Source organism: Corvus brachyrhynchos, unplaced genomic scaffold (genome assembly GCF_000691975.1).
Source record: "Corvus brachyrhynchos isolate BGI_N302 unplaced genomic scaffold, ASM69197v1 scaffold23, whole genome shotgun sequence".
Classification (NCBI taxonomy): domain Eukaryota; kingdom Metazoa; phylum Chordata; class Aves; order Passeriformes; family Corvidae; genus Corvus; species Corvus brachyrhynchos.
Genome location: NW_008238983.1, coordinates 197136 through 214781, shown reverse-complemented (window position 1 = coordinate 214781; position 17646 = coordinate 197136). Strand labels below are relative to the sequence as shown.

The window sequence follows — 17646 nt, the reverse complement described above, 5'->3', positions numbered from 1 at the left end:
ATACAGAAAGGATCTTCAAATTATTTGAGGGGTTACATGAAGTGGCTACCAACAGTGGGAGAAACGGGCCTTGATGACCCTGCAGTTGCTGCTTATAGGGTTTCTCTGTGGTCAGGGTCATTAGTTCTTTGTACACCGCCAATGTTTTCCTGCCTAAAGAGAAGGTGTGCCTAGATATTAAAGAGGCACTAAATGACCTCTTAATGACCACCAGTAACAGTGAATGGAAGCCATACCTTCTTTCAGGTCCGTTCTCAAAATTTGCACTGATGTGCTCTACTGGATCACTGAAAAGGCTTTAAAGCAGTGGGGAGGCCCCTAGAATTTATATGTGAATAAAATTTTTCTCTAAGACTTTTGACAAACAAGTGGAGAGGAGCAGAACTACAAAGCCTGGTTTATTATGGTTATGTCTTTCCCTCATAACTCTTCCTTCATACACAATAATTTCATCTCCTTCCAGCTCCCGTGTCATAACAGCCAAAATACCCCAGTTACTATTCCAGAACTGCATGCAAGATGATCCCTCAGTCAGAGAGATTGTATAACTGCCCATACTTTCCTCAGTGGGAATGTTAACCTGAATCTTCCTTCTCTAATTTACCTGCTAATCCCCAGGGAGCAGATAGAAATGCTGGACAAACAGTTGGACTCAATGATCTTAGAGGTCTTTTCCAACCTTAATGATTCTATGATTCTATGAAATACCGCAATCCTTGGGATCTCTGTCTTTCACAATGCTAATAGAATATCAGTGCAATTATATCACTGCATAAACTCATTTCTCTGGGAAATCAGACTCAAAACAGCTGCAGAAGATTCTCCCCTCTGAAGGACAGCAACCAGATGGCTCACAGCAGATAATGGAAGGATGGGAATTTTGGCCAAGAATACCTCAGCTCTTACAAAAGCTGCTATTACATCACCATTCAAATTGAATACTAAGACAGATGGAGCACAGGGTTTTGGAGTCTTCTCTGAATGATTCACCTGTAACAAACTGACAAGCAAAGAGTTTGCCAGCAAGACAAAAAAATCTTTTATATTCTAGTAAATGCTAGTTCTTCTTAGCCATTAAGCAATCCAGACAGAGGAATTGCTTCATCTAGGATACTCATTTTATGTCATGGGAGGCACTGGGAAAGCTGGAAACATGTCCCAGCAGTGGATTATGAAGAAGATGAAAAATAAATATTATATACCTCCCTTGTAAGGGGTAGGTGTTGTTAGAGCCTGTCACAATAATAGGGGACAATTAGATAATAAACTCTCGCATAAACTCTCCGTGGAAACTGCAACGATTGAGTTTGAAGACCAAATCTAGAGGCTGGTATGCAAAGAATCTGAGGTTGTTTTTCAGGCTTTATGAACCTTTTGCTTGTTGTCTTAGAACCAGAACAAATGAGGTCAGCACACATTTATTCCTTCTTACTTTATTCTTTCAGCTTGAAAGTGCCCTGTGAAGGCGAGGCACTCGTATTCTGTATTTCTATAAACACTTTGAAGCTTGGTGATAAAAACAAGGTAGACTCTAGTAGTTCAGAAAAGAGAAGGAGGCTGTAAGACTTCTTTTGCTGGTTTGGTTTCATACACACTAGCTTGAAGTTGACTTGAAAATGTTCATCCTGTTGGTTAGTAGCATATGTCCTCATGCTCAGACAAGGCAATCAATGAGATCAGGGCAGGTGCAGATGCCAGTGTTGTACCACTGAACAATGTCAGAATCAAGAAATATGAATTAGAGGAAAGATTTTCACCTCTTAGATCACCTACAGCTATTTTCTAAGTTAATTTAAAGAATACCTTTTCCCTATGAAGACACTACAACAACAACAAAAATACAAGTAGACAAATCAAAAACAACAACAGAAAAGTCCACTACCCACTAAGTGCCAGTGGGTGCATGCAGTAATTATGAGAGATGGCAAAATATTGATTTCTGATTAGAAATTACCTGTTCACTTCTTCATCTTCAACAGCTGCTTTTGAAAATGGGTTGGTTTGGGTCCATTTCTAATATGACAAAATGCTGTATGAAATGCCAAATTAACAAGGAACACAGTCATAATCAAACTAGGAAGTTGTCTTCACCATAAAGAAGCACATAGGCCCTTACCAATCATTGGTTTTGATCTTCATGCATGGGAAGAAATATTACCTCTACCTGGTGCAGACAGACAGCTGCTTCTCATATCTGGCACCAGATAGGAGATAACACCTTTTCTGTCTTTGGCATTTGGGGTTATCAGAGAGCCTTATCATCTATCCAGCAGCCATGGAATAAGAAAGAGACCATTTTTCACTGCTACATGGAAATATGTCATATTGTGGGGACTAGTATGCACAAAATGCAATGTTTTGTAGCTAAAGAACATGATCTGCTACCATAGTCACCATGCAGCACAGACAGGGACACCTCAGGTTCAAAATGCGTTCCAGGTGTGCAACAGGAACAGGTTTTGTCCCATAGCAGGGGAGTGGCAGATGCCTGTATTGCTCAGGGGCCTTGAGACAAATCTGAGCAAAGGCTCCTGGTACAGTTGCAAAGAAAGGTCGCACTTTGGGGAGAGGAAAGGCTTTATGTTTTTTTTTAAAAAAACTATATGTGCTAGTTTACATGAACATCAATTCACAATTTAGAGTTATTTGTACAGGGTTTTTGACAGCGTGGCAAAAGTAGTCAGGATGTGAGAATTAAAAGGAATATTTTTGCTTAATGATGAAAGCATAATTAGTATGATTTTCATAAGTTTTGTGTATCTTTGCACATCCTTGATGAAAGAGGGATTGTTTTATCTGAAATTTATTTGAATTTTCCAGTGTATTTGCAATGCTACACTTAGTTTCTGTTGAGGCTGACTTCAGCAGAGTTAGTTAAACCAGCACAGAGCTTTAGAAACTGTCCTGTACTTCTGTACTGCTCTTTACAGTGGTATTTATAGTGCCTCACACTGAATAAAAGCTGGGGATCAGATCTTCCCCTGGTGCAAGTTATAAGCATAATTCTATTTGGAAATGTTTACTTTGTGATTGTGTGTGTCTTTCATTCTTTTTGATCTTTTTATGCATCTATAACCGTAGGGCTGGGATTTACACAATGAGACTCCCTGGGTCGTTCTGTGGGATTTTTCACTCTGCAGACATTCCACATCTTTGAAGGACTTCAGATCTTGAGCAAAATGAGTTCACTGATGTGTCCCAGGAGAGATTGTTGACTAGTCTGTAGATGTACTTTTATGACAATAGATTGTATTTTGAGTTAATGTTTATGCGCCATATGCTATATTGTCAAGTTTCATTGTATTTATGAAGATCTTAATAAAGTGAAGTAAAAATAAAAATACATGTTCAGGCCCAGTCAGTTTTCAAGAAAAGTAACAAGTGCCTCTTGATTTTTCCCTTTAATTTAAACTTGCCTCTTGATTTTTCCTTTTAATTTAAACTTGTCCAGAAAGTATAACAGGTAATGATAAGAGTAGGACTGTCCTGGACCAGGGATTAAAACAGGAAGTTCTGGAAGTAGTACAGAAATATTTAGGACTATAATCAGGCAGCCTGTTTAGAGATATGTAACTTAGGTACTGCAAGCATTAGGATTTCTAAAATCATAGAATCACAAAATCACAGAACGAGTCAGTCAGAAGGGACCACAGGGGGTCATCTGGTCCAATCTCCCTGCTCCAGCTGGGTCATCCCAGAGCCCGTGGCACATGATTGTGACCAGACAGTTCTTGTATATCCCCAGTGAGGGAGACTCCACAACCTCCCTGGACAATCTGTTCCAGTGCTCAATCATCTGCACAGTAAAGTTCCTCTTCATGTTCATGTGGAACATCCTGTGCATCAGTTTCTACCCACTGTCTCTTGTCCTATCGCTTGGCAGCTCTGAGCAGAGCCTGGCTCTATCCTCCTGACACCCTCCCTTCAGATACTTATAGAAATTGATGAGGTTCCCTCTTAGTCCTTCTTGAGAATAAGCAGGCCCAGCTCCCTCAGCCTTTCCTCCTAAGAGAGGTGCTCCAGTCCCTGATCATCTTCATTGCCCTCCACCGGACCCACTCCAGGAGTTCCATGTCTCTCTTGTACCGAGGAGCCCAGAACTGGACAAAACACTCCAACATATAACCTCACTAGGGCTGAAAAGAGACAAGTATTGCATTAATTTCTTAAGAAATTTTAGTTCCTGGATCAGTGGAGCCTCCATCCCTGGCAGGCGTTGTTAGCACCTATTGTGGTGGTCTGTCTGGTGGAGAATACAGCAAACAGCTTCTTACTCACTGGTGCTCCGGTGGGCTCATTGCAAAGGTGTCTTATGACAAAGCAGCAAGCAAATGAGGGTACAGGAAACCTAAGAACTAATCTGTGAAAACATAAAAGGATAATCCATTTCATGGTGGGTAAATAACTTCACAGTGCTTACAGTGCACCTCCACCTTCGTTTGAAATATCAGAATTGAGAAATTCAAGGAACAAAATAAATAGCTCATTTGGAGAATTCTTCTCAGTCAAATTTAATTTCTTCTTCCTGTGTTCATCACCAATTTGTTTAGTTTTTTTGCAAAATACTGGGGGGGGGAAATCTTTAAATGTGTCATTAAACACAGAAATCATTTTCCTTGGCATATTCCTAGTGCATTGTATGTGCTGCTAAGAAGCTTGACGTATTTGAAACACTTAAGAAGTATCACATGTATTTGTGTATCCATGTACAGAGAAAATAGAAGGGGGAGTTTAAAACTGGTTGCCCCTCTTCCCCACTTTCTCTTTCAAATGAATTGCCCTTGCTCAAGCAATGTGCCTGCATGGGATCCACTAAGGTCTGTAGTATTCTACTAGAATGCTGAGTCCACACAGCAAAATCCATTGCAAGGACCAGGCATAAAAGATATAAGCATGTAATTAATTTTGTGAATGCAAATAAGTCCACTGACTTTCTGGGAGACCACTTGCTCATGTGATGAGTACACTAAGCATGTCAGTAAAGCTTTTCAACTCTGAGCTTTTTGACTATAAAATCCTTGGCATTTATGTAAATATGTATTGAGCACAATACATTTCAATCCCAGTGGAACTCTCTGGTGCCCATATGGTCATCCAAACTATTAAAGTTTTTTATCCTTTTGTTGGAAGTGTTGTTCTCTTCAGAATTAACAAGATAAATGGGTCACTTGCAAGAAATGACAGAAGCTGGTTGTGGCAGTTATTTCATTTTCCTTTTCATCTTTGCCCAGAATTAGATATTTAATTAAGAATAGCTTAATTACAGAACAAATATGTGCTGGGGGCAGGGAGGGAGGATGTTTGTAAAACTGGAGCATGAAGAGTATGGAATATGCCTGCTTTAATTTTCAATATGGGCTAAAAGAGAAATTAATATTTTCATTGGTGGGAAGTGCATTATTTAGACTCTTTTTTGTGTAGAAAAATTAGGTAGTTCCTTTGTACGATGTATAGATCACAAGTAGCACAAAGTTCAATCAGATCTGCATGCATCTTCATGAAACCAAAAGCCACATTTGTAACTCCTGACTGACAAGAAAAAAGAATTTTCAGTAATGTTTGCAAGGCAAGAACAGAGAAAGTAACCTAAACAACTGAGCTGATAATTTAATATTAATCTCAAATGCAGGGGCAAGAAACGTATTCACTTTGGGTCAGGGATATAAACTGCACAGATACACCTAAATGTTTTACAATGGACTACACAACTGTGAGAAATGAAATGAAATGAAACATTTAAGTTATTCTTGAAAAAAAAGTACCCTCTGAAGAAATCTCACAGATTTTGGTCATGTAGTCTTCCTGGGCTCAATAATTTTTGTGTCTGAGCAAGGAAAACAAGATTTCCCTCTCTTTACTGCCTTCAAATTCTTTGCACATCCCCATGCTGAGTCATGAAACTTGTTTCTGTAATATATTTCATATGGCAAGCAGAATGTCACCAATTCCATCTTTGCAGATTTCCTTAAGAATGCCTTTTGAGGGGCTCCAAGAAACACCTTGCATTGAGGGAACATTAAAAGTTTGGTTCTGCCCCACTCAAGAATGCCAAGAAACCCTTCCTGTGTAATGGGTCCCCCTGCTTCCCTGCAAGGAACAGACTCTGCCTCCAAGCCTGAGCCATCCATCTGTGGCAAAAGCCCCTATGGGCCACCTAAGTCTAGAGATCTCACCCAGCTAATACACCCCAAGCATCTGTCTTTTACCCTAACCAAATGTTGTGTCCACAGTCTAAGTGACCCTGTATTCATCCCTCACACGCAGCTGGTGAAGAAGCCATCTCCATGAGTCCCTCTGAGACACTAAGTCACCCATGGCCTTAACTGTAGCTCAGCCATCACTTGTGCTACCACACAATTCAAACCCTAAATGTATGTGAGTGCCTTTTTACGCTGCTGAGAAATGCATTCCTTGGCCTGCAGGCCTTGCAGATGCAGAGACCAAGAGTACACACCTGGGGTTGGTGACATTGTGGGAAGAGAAACAGAGAGATCAGCAGCCCCTCAGCCAGAAGTTAACAGAGGTATCTTTCATCCCTTTAACACCAGCTGAGGGCCTGAGACATTCTCCTTCAGTCTCAGTGAGTGACATTGTGGACTAAACACTGATATTAATGGTATCAATTTTCCTTTAGGGGAGGAGCAAAATGCAGTGAGTTTGAGCCTGCTTGCTCATGTTTTGGAAAGGCATGAGAACGAGAAACTCTGCTATTAACAGAGAAAAAACCCGTTCCACTTCAATACTACTGCTTTCTTCCATTTCTACAAAAAGATATGACCATGTCACCATGGGCTGGCGTTAAATGGGGAAACTACTAGTACTCAAGGAAGGAACATCCTTTTACGAGACTTTACATTATTTAGTGGCAAGTTTCCTGATAGTTGCAAGACCCCAGAATAAGACTCCATTGGAATAATAAATGTTCTTAGGGATGTTGCTCCCGGGGACCACTGGGTTGCACACTGTTTTCAAGAAAGGTTCCTCATGGAACTGCACATTCAGATGACAAAAGCTGTTACCACAGAGAGCCTGAAGCATTTATGTCCCTACTCTTGACGTTTTTTCCACTGCTTTTACTTACCTTGCTTCTTGCTGACTTACACATGTGGATGAAAAGCATCCTGATGACCAGATTTCTTTTGCTATTGCCTCATTACAGGTATACTAGTAACTCTGCAAGTTCATTTAACAATGATATCTCGCCTAAGCACTGTTGATCCTTGATGGCTGAACTTAACTGCAGGAGACATCTGGCACCATTAGTTTTGAATTTGTGGTTTGAGAACTCACCTACAAACACAATTCTGATTGCCACAGAAATTGGTCCATCATGTTGTATCACCTCTTTGTCACATAAACAAAGATGTAACTGATCTGTGCAGTAGCCAGAATTTCTTAAATGCCCATCCAGGCAGGACCTTAGCTGCTGGATCATAGCCTGACCCCACTTTCTCTTCCTGTTGCATGGCAGAGCCAGTGGTGGGTTCCCTCAAATTACATTGGGGGGTGGTGGGAAGCTCTTCCCCACATTTACTCACCAGCAAAACATGGGTTGTAAATAATTTCCCCCTGATTTTGCTGAGAATAACTTCCTGTTTAGAACATGCCAAGAGCATGGTGGGCGTGCTTACGTGCAGAGAGCTTCAGCCTTCTTTCCCCAGTGTAGAGGTGTGTCGGCTGTTTGGAGCGAAGGCGTCACAGGACAGAGAGAGGCAAACCCTGCATACTATTGGACTCCTTCGGTTGTGGGGATCAGCAGGGGCTGTGAGCCTTGTCTCTGCCTCTTACAAAAAGCTGCCACCTTCTTCATTAAGTGACAGACACAGAGATTACTGTGGTCCTTCTGGGCTTGTACTGCTTAGGTAAATCCCCATTCTTTGGCTTTGCAGACAATAAATCCTAAGATATTATGTAGCCAGTGTCTAAACAACCAGCAGTTCTGTACATTGCTTTGCTTAGAAGAATTTTACCATGTTCTGTGCTTATAGTTTTGTCTTTCTTTGTTGTATCTATTCAGTCTTAGGTTGTAAATTTTTCAAGGTAAAGGACCCATTAGTTTGCTACACTTCACAACTGTATAGGCTAGCAGCACTGTGTAATCACACTTCTTCTAGGCTTTATAATTGGAAACATTATCTTGTGTAGAAATTAGTCTTAGATGGTAATTCTGGCTCTACTCCCCCTGTGGAAACCTCTTCCAGATTTACACTGCCATTTTCAGATTTCAGCCAACTTTCGGATTCATTTCTGAATTTCTGTTTCAGTAGATTTCTAAGTGTACCCAGTTCTCCAGCTTTACCAGCCTCAATGCTGGGGAATTCACAAATACTCTCTTCTTCTCTGTTAAAAATGTTGCATTGCCTCAGTCTTTAAAGTCATGCAACTGTCAAAAATACTTTTTATGATTTTGAAATCTTTCAAGGATTTCAACTGTAAGTATTTGACAGCCATCTCCTGCTACATTTATTTCCACAGGATAAAACAATTAATTAAGCCTAAACACCTAAGTGTAGAACAGCAGTAAAAAGAAGGGTGAACTACTTGCTTAAGTCTCAGAGCTCCATGTGCCTTTCCTAATGAGTCTGTCACAAAAAAAGAAGTGTTCTTTAAAAGAACAGCAAAAATACTGGGCCAACAGAGGATGTATGGAGTGTTTTGACAGAGTAACTTGCGTGCAGCACTAGATCATTATGTTCAGCAAAATGGTGAAGGAAAGGTTTGCTATAATCCATAGCCTGGAGTGAGGTCACCAACTAAACTGACTTCATGACAAGAAAAGACCCTAGACTGATGAGAAAGTGTCCTCTGATAGAGGTCAGCATTCCTTTGCCTAAACAGGTCTTTCAGGCCTGTGGAGGAAAGAAATGTGTTAGCTTGACTTGCTTGGACATACAGTACATAGCCGCCAGCACTGAGAAACCTTTTGTGGGTCATAAAATGATTAACTGACCATTCAAATTCTAGAAATGTTGCATTTGTAGCAGCAATCAGCTCCTCAGAGACAAGGCAGCAGTGTGAAACCCGAATTCAAAGAGCAACAGAGAGGCTGAAAGAATAATTAAAACTAGAAATAACTTGAAGCTGCTAGAAATTATATTCAAGGTTTGCAATATAGCAATAATATCTGTATTTATGTAGACGTGTGCATGGATATATGTGTAATGACAATGACATAGTTTCCAAACAGAAAGATGGTTGCCAAATATTGTTCTCCACCTATCATAATTTTCCAGAGTGAACTGGTTTTAAATATTCTCTGAGGACTTCTGGTCATAAATATTTCTGAAGAGTATGCACTTAGCTCATGCCAATCAATATCATAAAGTAACCCTGCAGCTAAATTAGCAAAGTAGAGATCTCGTGCTAATTGACTAAACCCTGATGTTTCTTGTACCTAAGGCTCCAGGTCTGCAGCTTATATGGTAATAGTATTTCTGGTTTCGAAAGGTGTGCATCCTGATGTTACAATTTTATATAGAAGATTAAATACTTTATAGCATATTTACCTATTGAGGAAACTCATTTGCCTTGAGGAAAAAAGCATTCTCTTATGAATTTCCTTTGACTTTACAGGATACTGTGTTTCTGAGAACCAGGATTTCTCCTGGACATTTCAAAGGACTACACAGAGGACCTACTTTTTTCTCAAGGGACCCAAGTTACTGTGTTTGGACTTTTAAGTCAGTCCTAGTATACGGATGTGGACTTCAGGTAGAATGAGCAATGCAAAGAACTTGTTTGGACTTGGCGTCTCCTTGTATTTTTGGGGACTGATGGACCTTACTACAACTGTGCTGTCAGGAAGTGCCAGGCCCCTCACTGAAGGGCAAGAAGACAACCTGTCAGACAAGCTGCATCAGCGTATGAAGAGGAGCTGGGTGTGGAACCAGTTTTTTGTTCTGGAGGAATACACAGGAACTGACCCTCTCTACGTTGGGAAGGTAAGACCCGCAGCAGGAGGATGTCTGGAAGAGTGTATCCATCTGTGTATCTGCAGATTGTGGTGAAACATGGGATGTTTCCACAAGTGCCTTTGCCTTCTTTCTGGCAGTGAATTTATCCACATTAAATTCACTTCTGCTCCCAAGAGCTTTTGCCCCATGTCACCTTTGTTTGGGAAGAATTTCTGCTTCAAGGGGCTGTCAATATAGTTGCCTATTTTAAAGAGATCTGCTGCATCAATCATCATCTGTAATTTGAGGTAGTGTTAGAAAATCTGCAGCGATCTTTCCAGGGACTCCTACAATGTCAAGGCAAAGCAAGGTTATATTGACATATAAGGATTAGGAAAGAAAGGAAGAGTTTGTGATCATGCTTCTGTCCATGATCAGGTCAGCTAGAAGCTGCAATTCAAAATCATATTAAATAGCCAGTTTCCCTTGAAAACTGACATTTCAGTTTTTGTTTTCTGCAAATCTCCAGGGTCAGAGTATCTTCTGACTTACCATATCTTGGCTGCAGGTTAATTCTGTGGACTACAGAGAAGTTGCTCAAGATCAAGAAGTGTAAAGGGACAGGTCATTAAATCCAACCATGAAGGGTCCTATTTTTGGATCCCTTATACCCCAAGAACCTACCCATCAGTACAGATATGTGTAAAATGTGTTCCTGAGCTCATCCTATATACTTGGTAATATTTGGCATTTACTTTCCTGTGTCTCCTTGAGAAAGAAGCTGATGGAAATCAGACCAGTGACATCTGCCATCACAATCTGCCTCACTATAACCATCCTCCTTTTTTGTTTTGAGAGACCCTGAATCGCTGACCCTGTATTGATCCTGTTATTCAAAGTTTTATGGTCAGCATCAAGTTTGCTTCTATTCTACTCCAAGGTGGCAAATCTGGACAAAAATGTGGAGAGAGTTAATGTATTTAAGTGTTTGAACAATACAATCAAGATTTTACATGCCTAGAATATCAGATATGGCTATGCCAAGTGGAGACTATGTATAGGTATATATGAAAAACAAAGAACTTAGAATGTCAGAAAACAATTCCTTCACATTTCATTGCTTATTTTTTACATGATATAGGCTCCATTTTACCTTCCAAGTTATCCATCTGCAGGGAAAAAAATGTTACATATCCAGAGGCCCAGTTTGGACTCATATTTGTCATTCTACAACCCCATAGAGCTAAACTGTGCTCTCAGTCACACCAGTATAAATCAAAATGAATCCACAGCTTCAAAAGACCTCCTCCTAAATTATCCCTGCACGACTGACAGCAAGATGAGCTCTTCTTCCTCCCACAGCAATGGCATAACTAGTGATTGCCTCCAGATGAGACCTCATTAGTCTTCATTCATCTGTGCACCTAGCTTTTCAGCTCTTGATATCTCTATTGATTAAAGAAATTAATATTTGTTTTCATGCAATTCCCAGCTTTGGAACAAGGGCCAGACTTACTATTTCACATTCTCAGTTACATCTGAAATGACTTCAGGCTTCTACTTGTGAGCCAAATCTTAGGTAAAACAAGTACAGGGAGAAACCAGCTCATCTTTTAGACCCGACAATGTCATTAGGAGCACATGCACTTGGCACAGTCAGCAGCACTCCTGAGCTTGCCACCACTCGGCTTTGCCCAAGGGGCCCCCCCCCCCCCCCCCCCCCCCCCGCCACTCTGAAGCCCAAGCTGCCGTCGGGGAGCTCTCTCCAAGTCTGCCTGCGCACTGGCTGTGCTCGCACCGGGGTGCGCAAGGGCTAATTAGCTCCCACGGCTAACAGGGCCAATTAGTCCCACGCACTGCTGAGCTGACATGGCTGGATTGCTCGGAAAGACTCGTAACTCGGCAGTGCTCCATGGAGTCCCGGCCCCAGGGAACTCTGCTGCCAAAAGGGCCCTCTGGGGCTCACACGTGCCATTGTGTCCCATCCCCGATGCGGGTGCGGAGCCGCCAGCCGAGCCGTGCCATGGGGGCTGTGGGGGCTCTGTGGGGCCAAGGCTTCCCCTCGCCTCACCCAGCCGGAGGCAGGGGCGCTCCCACGAGGCAGCAGCCTCCCACAGTTCATCGCCTGCCTGCCTTTGTGCTGCCTGAGTCTTAGGGATCCTTAGGAAAGGGGTCAGCAGGGAATAGACTGTGGGGTGAATTAATTGTTCTGGCAGGCCAGAAATTTTTCAGCCCAAGTCACCCCAGGCTGACTCAAAAATAGCTCTGTAAAGGCTCGCACAGAGTGGGGCGGAGGTGCAACAGGGCTTCCAGTCTGCTGCTGGCTGCTCACATCAGCCCTCCAAAACAGCCCTGGGTCCCATACCAGGCCAGGCAGGGCCTCTTCTGACTGATATCACCCACAACATCCTGAAACATCCTCATAGCCAGGCCTTGCTTTTATCCATCTGCTCTCTCCAAGCCCCCGTCAGAAAGAGAAAGAATGCATAGCACAGAGCTGGTTGTACAGCTGGTTCTGGCTGGTTCTGTATGACTGGAGCAACCACAAAAGCACCTTGACTTGAACCATAGGTCCAGGCTTGCCTAATATGATTTCCAAGGCTGCTATGATTCCATGAACTTTCCTACACAACTGTTAAGGCAAAATATGTTCTGGACAGGGAAATGAAAGAAACTTCCTGATGTGAAGTCAGTACAATTTTTGCTTTTCTATCAGTGTTCATGATAGTGATTTAAAGCACTTCAGCTTCAGAGGGTTCCTGGTCCTGTCACAGATAAATACAAGGCTTCAGTTTTCCTAGAGGTAGCCATTATTGGCTAATACGATAAACTAGGGAAACCAAAGCCCCTTCATTTGCTACAGCAGGTATTTTCCACATTCACTGAGCAGCCTACACTGTGTCAGTAATTGAACTGGGGATACACTTCACCATTTTGCTGTGTTGGAGACTCCCTAACCCTGTTTCAAAGAAGCATTTGAACCGCAGCAGCTGAATAAATGAATAAAACGCAACCTCTTTGCAGATTATCAATGTACATCAACCGCATTCACTCATGCATCCTTACAAAAATCCCCTGCAGGTGCTACCTCCCTGGAAGCAGAGAAGGGAGAAGCACATCAAGGATGGAGTCACACACACTGGTTAGCAGAGCTGTGTGAGTCCTCCCCTGAGCTGCTCACTGCAGCACTACCCTCTTTCACATGCCCTTTGCCAGGAAATGTGTCATTCCAATGCAGATGTAACATCCTCATTTTTTTGTACTATTCTCATCAAAAGAAGCAACACGGGTTGACACAGTTAAAAATTTCTCAGGAGTTATCAGCTTTATTCCTCCAATAACCCATTCCTTAATATGGAGGAGAAAGTACAAATTAATTCCTCCTACTCTGTATCAGCCACATGGCAGCACAATTTATTGCACCATCCATAAAACAGAGCCAACTTAAAACTAGATCACCTTTCCGACACAGTGACTTTTACACTCCAAACTACAGCATCCTGATATTAGGTTTGGGGTGAGCTTCAGTCCCTTCAGACACCAAATTCTTTCAGATTTATTGCAATCTGGCAGTGTTATGTCTTTTATACTCTTTTTTGCTTTGTCTCGGATTTAAGAAGCTGCAAAAGTGTTGCTAGCATTTCTTACTGCCTAGCCTTGGTTGAGACCCAATGTTTCTAACAAATCACAGTTAGACAGAGATCCTCTTGTACTCCCAAATTCTTAATAGCATGCCATGTTCATTCCTTGTTTGCTCCCTTCACAACTGCATTTATTCCAAATAGGGCTTTGGACAGAAGGTGTAATTTAACCCATTAGTTTGATTCATTATTTGTTTCTAAGTATTCTGAAAAGTCCTGAACACCTACTGCTATCTCAAAAAATGCTTCTTTTTTTCTTTCTCTTTTCCTTCTTCCTTTTCTCCTTCTTCATTTTCTTTTCCTGTTCTTTTTCCCCTTTTCTTTTTCCATTTTCTTTTTTCCTTTTTTAAAATTTCTTTTTCATTTTTCTCTTTCTTTTCTGTTTCATTTTTCTTTGCCTTTTCTTTGACTTTGAATTTGACTTTGACTTCTTATTTCTCTTTTTTTTTTTTTCTTTTCCTTATTTAATGAGGACTTGTTGTTGTTCCAAAACACATTTTCTTCCATCAGGGCTGGCTCTAATTCCCCAGTCAGGTCTAACATCTGTATCTGTCTCAGCAGCTGCATTCTTTCACTGGTGCACTTATGCACTAAAACAAACACCCAAGATGTAGCTTAGTGGTTCTGAATCAATTTGAAAAGCTATAATAGTGTCCTCCTTCTGGAATTATCTTGTTTACTAGCTCCTACAGTGATGATCTCTGAATTATGGGTGTTTAGGGTAATGACAACCACTGTCTTTTTTTAAATTAATCACAAGATGGTGTTTCCTGAAGATACACCAGTTTGCAGTCCTAGTGCCTGCATGTGAATTAATACACATGGCAGCCATCTAAATTTAACTGTTTACCCCTGCCAAATTTTTCTGGGCTTGTTCTTCCACCATTCAGTTAATACATCACCTGAGAGCTGCCAGCTTTCCTCAAAAGGATCAATGTTTCTCAGATGCAGTAGCCATTGCAGGGACAGAGACAGAGGAGGAGAAAGGGAAATACCAGTGGCCTGACAGCCGTTGTCACAAACCTGCTGCACCTTCAGCTCTTGCAGCCACATTGCAGTGCTGCTGCCCTTAAATCTCACTCTCCCAGCAGTCACTTGGAGTCCGTGGGCCACCTCCATGCACACCTGTCTGCAGGCTGGGATATGCCATGGAAAACCACAGGATCCCACCTCAGCTGAAAGCAGTCTTGCCCTAAAACCAGGAGTGGGTCCAAGTTTTGCGTGGGTCAGGTGACCTACCTGAGAGGCAAGTAAGGGAGACAGAGAATGAGCATCTTCCAACCAGACCCTTGGCTGGGGGAAAAGGTCTTTCCTCTCCCCAGTCAATGGGATCGTGTGCCCTAAAACAGCTGAGGAGGAACTCTAATGGCACTAGAAATGCTTAGGTCAGATAAGTCATTTTGTCCACACCCCTATTAAACTTTTTCCTATGAGGTAAGTTATCCTATAGGTTCTTTATGTTTTTAAACTGCTCAGGGATGAGATCTCTTCTTTCGTTCTTGAGAGGAATGCCTGTAATCAAATGTACAAAGTTTGACTTCTGCTTTTCGACACAAATTATCCATTTCTGTTTGGATTCTTTCTTCAAATCCTACCAATCCTGTGTTCATATATTCAGTTTACTATTCTAAGATTTTTCTCTCCAATACAAATATTTACCTATGTTTGGCCCCATCCTTCAAAATTATTCCCATATGTCCTTTAAGCTCATCAAAGCACTAAACACACACTTAATTCTGACCATATTTCTGAGATGATTTGCTCGTATATGCATTTCAAAATGTGCTTAACTGAATCCAGCCCACTTTCACTATTTTTTAAATAATTGTTTATCCTTTATTCATCTCCCAAAATGATAATCACACTGGAAAACCATATTCACATCTGAACCTTTTTGATTACTGCACTTCAAGTCTATTGCCTTGCTGTCTTTTGGGACTGAATGATTACCACCACTGGGCATTGGTCTTTATGCTCTGTTCCTCAAAAGTGTGGAAGTGCAAGCATACCATTGCAGATTCTCATAGTGTGAGTGAAATTAAGCAATTCGATTGCTTTTGATAGTCATTCCAGTATTTCATAGGAACCAGGTGTTTAACAGAATGTAGTCCCCAGAATGATTTGTTTCCCTGTTTTAGATCATAATTAGTACTGCGTTTACTCTTTCTCTGTTCTGTTGCATTCACAGCTATCTGTGGCTGCTCAGAACTAATTAGCAGTCATGCAATAAATCCGTTTGCTAATTTCCTAGAAAATCTGGGATGGTTTTCATCTCTGTAGCTTGCCATGGTCATAAGCAATTGTTTCTTGCTGCTTACCTTACCTACTGTTTGACAGTATTCCTTCCTGAAGTTGTAAGGATCCAGACTAATTTTATTACTAAAATTTAATGGAAAAAGTCATAACACTTACTGAACCATAACATTTACTGAGTAGCTCTCCCATTCTGCTTTCCCCTTGATCCCAAACAGATTTGCCTTATTTCTCCCACCATTATGCTACCCCTGTAGTATTTGACTCCTCTTAAGCCATGTGAGCAAATAGTCTGCAGGTTTGCTGACCTCACTTTATCCCAAATCTTCCCAGTGGCCATTGCAACCAGGTAAAAGATAATTATTGTGTTGAGTGAGATTCCAAAAAGGCACAGAGCCTGTTCCTGTTTGGGTGCCTCTGCTTTTTCTTTTGGCACAGCCATGGGTGGAGAAACAGGAAGACAGGAGAAGGTTTTTAATTGCAACTATGTGATACAGACTTTACTATTTGCCTCTTTCAGCAAAGCAAGTTCATCAAAACTACCTTGTGAGTCCCAACAGTGAGAGCAGAATGCTCGGCACGAACACGTGCTCAGTGTTTCTCAGCAGCTGTTTACCCAGCGCACGGTCTAATTGCATCCTGTTCCTTTCCACAGCTCCACTCTGACATGGACAGGGGAGATGGCTCGATAAAATACATCCTCTCAGGAGAGGGAGCTGGCATTGTGTTCACAATTGATGATACGACAGGGGACATTCATGCCATTCAGCGGCTGGACCGGGAAGAAAGGTCACAGTACACCCTCAGAGCACAGGCTCTGGACAGGCGAACGGGCCGGCCGATGGAACCAGAGTCAGAGTTTATCATCAAAATCCAAGACATCAATGACAATGAACCCAAGTTCCTGGATGGACCTTACGTAGCCTCTGTTCCGGAAATGTGCAGATGGTCACCAAAACACAAATTCCCTGACTCCTTGAACTCAGCTTCTGCCCCTTGCGCAGGAGCTGCAGGACAGAGGAGCTCACCCTGGGGTGCCTGGTTGCTGTAGAAAAGGGAATGCAGGCTTTACATCAGCATCAGCTCAGCCCCTCTGAAAGAAAATGTGCCAAGGGAAGCCTGAGAGCTGAAGAAAGGTGTGAATCAAACATGCCATGCTCAGACAATTTGTAGTAACATAGTGCCCCTTCTCCTCTGACATCAGATGGTAGAAATAGTAATGACCATTAGACAACTATTACCATCCCAAAAATAACACAGTCTTAGCAACCTAATCAAGTTCATACTGAGAGCTCAACTACTGTCCAGGAGCCCTTGAAAACATGGAGAAATTACAGCAATCATTAGCTCCTTCTAATCCATGTAAGCCTGCACTAAACAAAATCCAGTGAATCCTGAGATTATGGTACTATTTGCCCTCCACTTTTAGAGAATGGGACCATCTTGAAGACACTCCTGTTATTGCAATGTAGAAGACAAACAGTAGCTTTCCATCTACACAAGTCAGGAGAAATCATTTCCATATAGTAAATTAAATAATCACATAAAATACTCTTTTTCTGGACTCTTTTTCTTTCTTTTTGAGTTGTTTTTTTGCTTATTGCTTTTGGGCTCTGTGACATCACTGCAGAGAAAATAATACCATATAAATTTCATGTCCTGAAGTTACAGATATGCTTCAATCCCTCATTCTTCAATATTATGTTGACATAAAACTAGAGAGAGGCATCAAATACAAAAGTTCCACTCAGAAATAATGTTTCTTAATGGTAATGGCTAGCCTGAATTCAGATTTATCTTCAAGTGCTTATCTAGTAACACTGGATTTGTTTCTAACACAAAACATTATGTAGAAGGCT

At 41.6% G+C, this 17646-nt stretch overlaps 1 protein-coding gene across 1 annotated transcript in view; it reads left to right on the top strand.

The window, feature by feature from the left end:
* Positions 1-17646, top strand: part of CDH20 (cadherin 20) — a 111641-nt gene that overhangs the window by 64281 nt on the left and 29714 nt on the right. Inside the window, exons 2-4 of the mRNA XM_008637175.2 lie at positions 9574-9941; positions 16443-16726; positions 16811-16821. Coding sequence (XP_008635397.1) covers positions 9699-9941; positions 16443-16726; positions 16811-16821 — 538 coding nt within the window. The 5' untranslated portion in view covers positions 9574-9698. The remainder of the gene's footprint in view (positions 1-9573; positions 9942-16442; positions 16727-16810; positions 16822-17646) is intronic.